The sequence below is a fragment of the Sinocyclocheilus anshuiensis genome, unplaced genomic scaffold (genome assembly GCF_001515605.1).
Source record: "Sinocyclocheilus anshuiensis isolate Anshui unplaced genomic scaffold, SAMN03320099.WGS_v1.1 scaffold185, whole genome shotgun sequence".
Lineage (NCBI taxonomy): Eukaryota > Metazoa > Chordata > Actinopteri > Cypriniformes > Cyprinidae > Sinocyclocheilus > Sinocyclocheilus anshuiensis.
In genome coordinates, this window is record NW_015539887.1 from 2,229,927 (window position 1) to 2,236,946 (window position 7,020).

General features: G+C 36.0%; 1 protein-coding gene across 1 annotated transcript in view; it reads left to right on the top strand.

Moving 5' to 3' along the window:
• Positions 1-961: 961 nt before the first annotated feature.
• Positions 962-7,020, top strand: part of LOC107685566 (ankyrin repeat and IBR domain-containing protein 1-like) — a 34,711-nt gene continuing 28,652 nt past the window's right edge. The window contains exons 1-2 of the mRNA XM_016482200.1: positions 962-1,098; positions 4,828-5,092. Of these exons, the coding sequence (XP_016337686.1) occupies positions 4,905-5,092 (188 nt within the window). The 5' untranslated portion in view covers positions 962-1,098; positions 4,828-4,904. The remainder of the gene's footprint in view (positions 1,099-4,827; positions 5,093-7,020) is intronic.

Sequence of the window (7,020 nt, forward strand, 5' to 3'; positions counted from 1 at the left end):
CTGATCCTGTTTGATCAAGGCATGTGACTGTTCTGACTTGTCCAATTTTCAGCATCAGTTTTTCATCTTGCATCAAAATTCTGTCTATTCATTGTATGCATTTGAAATATAGAGTTGGGTTTTGTTTTATTGTACCCAAGTGTACCTAAAATAAAAAGTGTTTAATATACAGGTTTGTGGCTCTTAATTTCCTATTAATTAACCATTTGTAATCTTATGTTCACTGTTCATTTTTTGTAAATATAGGATTTGTATTAAATCTATATTCATTCATATAGTCAAATCGAATCGAGAATTGAAATCAAAAATCGAATCGAATATAGAATCGACATCGAATCGACTTGAGAGCTTGAAAATCGAAATCGAATCGAATTGGAACATCTGAATCGATACCCAGCCCTATTATATATAGGCTATGTAAATTCAAAGTGAGTTTGATGAGTTTGTTTCTTAATTACCAGCATTGCACGTTGATAGCCAAACGTATAAACGGAATTTAATTAAATAATCATTTAATATTACAGCGGTTTTAACTGTTCCAACGTGATTAATTAATTTAATAAAATAACATAGGGCAGCTGGCCTACGTTAAGTAACTCCAGTGGAAGTCATTAACTGACATTTATTTATCTAATTCACCATTGAATTACTTTTTTAATATGCAAAGCAAAAGCAAAGTGTGTAGCCTACTTAAAGATGATTTTCTTTTAGAAACACGGTAACCATTTCCGCCAAAAGTGTCTGTTGTGTGTGGAAAAGTACCATAAGTTCCAAAAAGTCATGCTTAACCCTCTACCGCACGCATTATGATAGACCTATAGAAAAAAAGTCATGCTTAAAATAAGACCACCTTTACGTATGTTTCTCAGCGCTCGGTACTTTTCTAACTGGAGCGCAACTGATGGGGCTTTTATTTTGAAATACTGAATTGTAGCGAAGGCAACGGCGTGATTGAGGAAGGCTTCACGGCGGCCGAGGACCGTTCACAACAAAGGCGAGAGGCAGATTTTTATTTAGAGTCAACAGTTTCATCAAATAAGCGCTAAATTATTCAGGGTCAGAAAGAGGAAAAACGACCGCTATCGTCGTGCTATTTGGGTAAGTATAGTTAGGTTATGTAAATTTTGTTGTGCTTCATCGGAGAAAAGACTTGTTTGGAACGACATGCAGTATTATTAATACGCTTATATGTCACAACAACAAATCGACTGGTTGCATTTATTTGTTATAGTTATGCATATAAACACTCTGTATCTCTCTATCTGATGTAACATCTGGATAATGTCAAGTTTCCAAGCTAACTCAGTTATCATGACTGATCTGAACATAAACGAGCTAGAAAAGCGGACAGCTCCTGTATTGATTTTATAATTACAAGTAACAGATGCGCCATAAGGAATGCATGGAAAATAAAACCATCCAGATATTAGAAACAGTGGCCAGCTACTCAGCTGAAAACACGCCCCGGTGACTATTTTTTGTCAACGTAAATAATAATGTTTTGCAACACATGACTGCACAGTCCAGTGGCTATTTTCTCGTGATTCGAGTGGGTAATCTATGTAATGTGTATGTAAATAGCAGAGGCTGTAAACACGTCGCTCAGCCCCTTCTAGGAAATCGACGTTTGGCTATAAACAGCGCAAAGAATCTGGAGCAGCACACACAACAGCTGACTTCCTGCATGCTGAGCATTTCACTCTCCAACTGGAGAAATTAAACGTTAACGTATCATAATACCCTTGCAAAAGTTACCATGGTAACCATAGTTTCCGCGTCAAAATGCCATAGTTACTACAGCTATTGTTGCTACCTTAGAGCTGTAATAGATTTAATATGACATATGCTTCGAACTGTGACAGAAGTGTTTTGTGATCTCTCTTTTGCGGTTTTTGTGCTAATAAAAACATGAAGCATAGAGAAACACTTTTGAGAATTTTTATTTAAATGATCCACATAAAATGAAGGCCCAACATAACTTGGACTTCTAGAAAAAGCTGTTTTATTCTACATGAAGAGGGTCGCCCACTTGTGGCTGCTGCCATGCTTACATCACGTGACTAACCTTATGCCATTGACAGAGATGGCAATAATAATTAAAAGCTTATTTTGCACACAGAAATGATTGAAATTGAATCCAAAAATGTACATTATATGAATGCATGTAGTATGAGATGTGAAATGGAGCAAAACGAACAAGACTTGTCCATTTTGCTCCATTTCACATCTCATACTACACGTATTCAACAAGTACAGCTGGTACTAAACAACTAATAAACAAAAACTTTTTTGTTGGGGATTTTGAAATTATTGTGGTTTTATGTAATACTAACTCTCAAATTCATAACATAACTCTCATTTTATAGTGGAAATTATGGTTACCATTTCAATATATTTTTGTAAGGTTAGACATGACAAGTATTACAATGCCCTGCAGATCTGGGGCACTTTGATATAAAAAGAATAGAATGATGTGTGTGTTTTAATCTATCATAACCGACTGGCTTTCAGGTTTCTAAGTGTTTAATGATTGAATTAAACACATTTTTGTAAATTTTGCCAATGAGAAGCTTAAAGAGATTGTTTATTCAAAAATTAAAATTCTTCCATCATTTACCCACCCTCATGTCATTCCAAAACGGCATGATTTTCTTTCCTCTGTGGAACATAAAAGAAGATATTTTGGGAAATATTCTTAAAATCTTATGTTTTTTTAACATTTATTTTAGCCTTTTTTTTATTAGTATAGGACAGTATATACTGACAGGAAACGAGGAGGGGTCAGGATTGGGAAAAGACTGTGAGCCGGAACTCTAACTCGGGTCACCCAAAGCACAATGGGGCTGTATGTTTGCACGAGGCTATCGGCACCGACCTCAGTGTTTTTTTTTTTTGGTCCATACAATAGAAGGGTCATTCCGTGTCAAATCAACCAAATTTCAGAATTTGCCCTGGCTCAAATTTTTTATTTTGTCAATATTTTTCTGAAGAAAGATAAATATGTATAGTGATAAAAGCCAAAATATTAAATGTCATCGCTGAGTAATCCACTATTTTGTGGGGGTGGGGGTCAAAATGACAATTTTAGCAATCTTTGTTGCATTATATGCCAGTAGTGACTGTTCAAAAATGGGGAAAAAAACACTTTTCAGTGTGTATCAGCTATATGCAAAGTGACCACATTTGGTTTTCAACATCAAAAATGGGTAAACTTCCACAAATTGAACATTGAGTCACATTGGGCTATGTCTTTGGGATTGAACCATACAGGGCCTTAAAAATGGAGATTACAAAAGAAAAGTTTATTAAGAACTTTACTAAGAAGTTTATTAAGAGAGATTTTTAATACTTCCTGATTTACAGGCACTCAAACTTTGGAAAAAGAATATTTATGGCACTCGGACAGGCATGTTCTCCACAATTTTTTTCATACAGGGAAACAAGATTAGGGCTGCACGATAAATCGCATGCAATTGTCATGCGCATCTCGTCAGTAAAGCCGGTTCTGTGATTAGAAGTAAATCTCCATCATGTGCATTCAGATGGAGTGGCATTTACTACACAGAGCCGTAGTTCACTGACAAGCTACGCAATATCACATTCATTATCGCAGGCGATTATTCTGCGATTATGAACGCGCTATTGCGTAGCTTGTCAGCGAACTACGGCTCTGTGTAGTAAATGCCGCTCCATCTGAAAGCATGTGATGGAGATTTACTACTAATCACAGAACCGGCTTTACTGACGAGATGTGCATGACAATTGCATGCGATTTATTGTGCAGCCCTAACCCTTTGGTTACCAACATTCTCCAACATTTTATATTTCACAGAAGAAAGAAAGTCAAACAGGTTTGGAACAATGTCAAGATAAGCAAATTGAGACAGAATTGTCATTTTTGCCTGCACCATCCCTTTAATGTTTTGACACCCCTCTTTAAAATATAGTTCACACTTATCGTTCTGTATAAGCCAATGCAAGACCACCCAAAAATATGTTAACCATGAAACTAGGCCAGACGAGTTGTGTTTTACCCATGAGGTTGCCTGTCTGTGATGAAATTGAGTCAGTTTTTGTAAATGGCCCTATTTATTTTTTCTGCTGTTGGGATACTATATTCATAAAGTCGGTGTAAATATGAATACAGCTGACACCTCAGGTGTCCATGTTGACAGATGGCATTTGTGGGGGCATAACTTTTGCCCTGGTGAATCCTGCCCCTCGACAGAACCTGCTCGCAGTATGTCGACAGCTGTTGGCGAAGGGAGCCGGAAGCCCCTAGTGTTCCTGGAGGAAGTCTGTTTCGTTCCTCACAAGCTCCTGTGGAGAATGAGTCAGTGTGTTGAGACAATTAGCCATCTGCTTCTGATCCAAGACCTGTTTTCATTTTTCTCTCTGGAAGGTTGACAAGGATTGGCGTAGATGCGCTGGTTTTAGATCAGCTCTTAGAAGCGGCTACGCTATTGCAGGTCTTCTAAAGGGCACACATGTGAAGTGAGACATGTTTAGCATCTGCTTCTGTCAGGCCTCTCATGTGGTTAAACGCGTGATTTTGTTTTGTAAGTACTGTTTGGTTATGGTGGAGAGTCAGTTTGCTTCTAATAAGCACTTCAGGCCTGTTCCTGCAGATTTTTACTGCATGTGGTTGTAAAGGTTATACATTTATCACAACTTCAAATAGGATATATTTTCCTTTGGCTTGTGTTTTGCTTATTAACATGCCTTGTGGTGGAGTTCGAGATTTTTCCGATGTTTACTATATGATGTAGCTCACTCCTATCTGATGAAGTACAGTGGACACATTCTTTGCTTTATTCTTATTTCCAGGAAGCGCACAATGTCGGCTATCTGTGGACCCACCGGCTGAAGAGGTCTGATAGTTCTGGAGAGCTGGGAAGCGAGAGATGGGGAACACGGCCACCAAGTTCCGCAAAGCACTGATCAGTGGAGATGAGGTTTTGGGCTATCAGCTCTACGAGGGCAGCCCTCAGTTCAAAGAATCTCTGGACCCCAACACCTCATATGGGGAACCGTACCAACACAACACCCCGCTCCATTATGCTGCCAGACATGCCATGACGCGCATACTCAGGTAAGACATGGCTTTCAGTAATATTTAGTATTTTGCCATTCTGCTTATTTTTTTATTTAAGCTATCATTACCAAATGGCTTTCTGACTTCCAGATGTTTAATGATTCAATGTTTAACTTAATGGTTTTGTTTCTTATTTTCATGTAAACTTTTATTCAAAAATAATAAAAAAATTAGGGATGCACCGATATGAAAATTTTGGCCGATACCGATAATTCTTTATTTTTGAAAGCCGATAACCGATATGTTGGCCGATAAATCTATATCCAAATTTTTATATACTTTTTGAGAGCCTGATTACAAAAAAGGTCTCATCATTAAAAGCCACATCCCAAACACTTCAACATAAGCAGCCTAGTTTGAACGGTGTACGTTTTAAAAATAATTTTACTCTCCCATTACCAAATTTAGTCATAAAAAAGTCTTACAAATAAATAAAATAATGCATAAATAATGCAAATAAGTCACTGGACATCATTACACGTGTAAAGAATCAAAATTAATGCGCCATAGAGATATGGTGGCCGATATATCGTGCATCCCTAAAAAAAATCTGTCATTATGTGCTCACCCTCATGTTGTTTCAAAACTGTATGACTTTATTTCTTCTGTGAAACACAAAAGAAGATATTCTGAGATATTTTCACAGATTTTTGTATTTCATAGTTGCATTTCATCTGTAGCTGTGATTAATGTGTTAATAGCACTGTTTTGTTGTCATCCATACATTTATTAAAATACATTAAAAATGCTATTTACATACAACAGCTTGAATAAACCTTCTATGATATGCATATTTTCAATTTCTGAATTAAAATTCGTTTTGATATTTTTTGGATATAGACTACAAACCATATTAGGTAGTCTGGCATAGGCTTTTAATATGATTTCTTATAAAAATATTCTGCTTCCCTGCTTAATAAAATGTTAATATAAATGTAGGAATTGTTAAAAAAATTTGTCTGCCAAATCATGAGCTCCAAAATGAAAGAATGCAAAAGAAAATATTACACAAGAAATTATACCATAAAGAGGGCATGAAGATCATTATGACTCTGTCAATACGTGTTTTAAAATATCTTAAAATACATTTTCATGACAAGACGATGTTAGTTAAATGTGATGTGGTGCTGCTACCTGAAGATGTAATGATATTTATGAATTAAGAATTCATTAGAATGCATACTTCTTTCCTAGGATAAATATATTTAAAAAAAAATTTTTACATAATAATTATGACATTAAATTCTTTTTTACTTGATGGTTAAAGATAGGGGTGCTCCGATCAGGATTTTTGAGGCCGATTGCCGATCACAGAAAGCAGTATCTGCCGATACCGATTACCCGATACCGATCTTTTTAAAGCCTTCTTTTTATCATTTATAACTATTTATAGTGATACTCCAGTCAGGATTTTTAGACATTTATTCAGGGCCTAAATTTCATTTTTGAAAATGGGGGGAATTCCCCTCTTAGGTGACTCTTGTGAGAGGGGAAGCAGCTTTCACACAGGAGTCTGCTACTGATCCGTGGCTGTTTACCACAAACACAACATTTATCCATTATTTTGATTTCAAATCCAAACATTGTCACTGAAAATGCTTTTTCAGCATTGCAATTCTTTTTTTACACAGTACAGTAATACAATCTTTAACAGACATGTTTAAACACAATAAATATAAGCAACACATTATTCAATGCTTTTTACTTTTGCATTTACTTCTAGATTTATATATTAAAGGGGTCATATGATGTTGCTAAAAAGAACATTATTTTGTGTATTTGGTGTAATGAAATGTTTATGCGGTTTAAGGTTAAAAAAACATAATTTTCCACATACTGTAAATTATTGTTTCTCCTCTATGCCCCGCCTTTCTGAAATGCGTAGATTTTTACAAAGCTCATCGGTCTGAAAAGCGAGGTGTGCT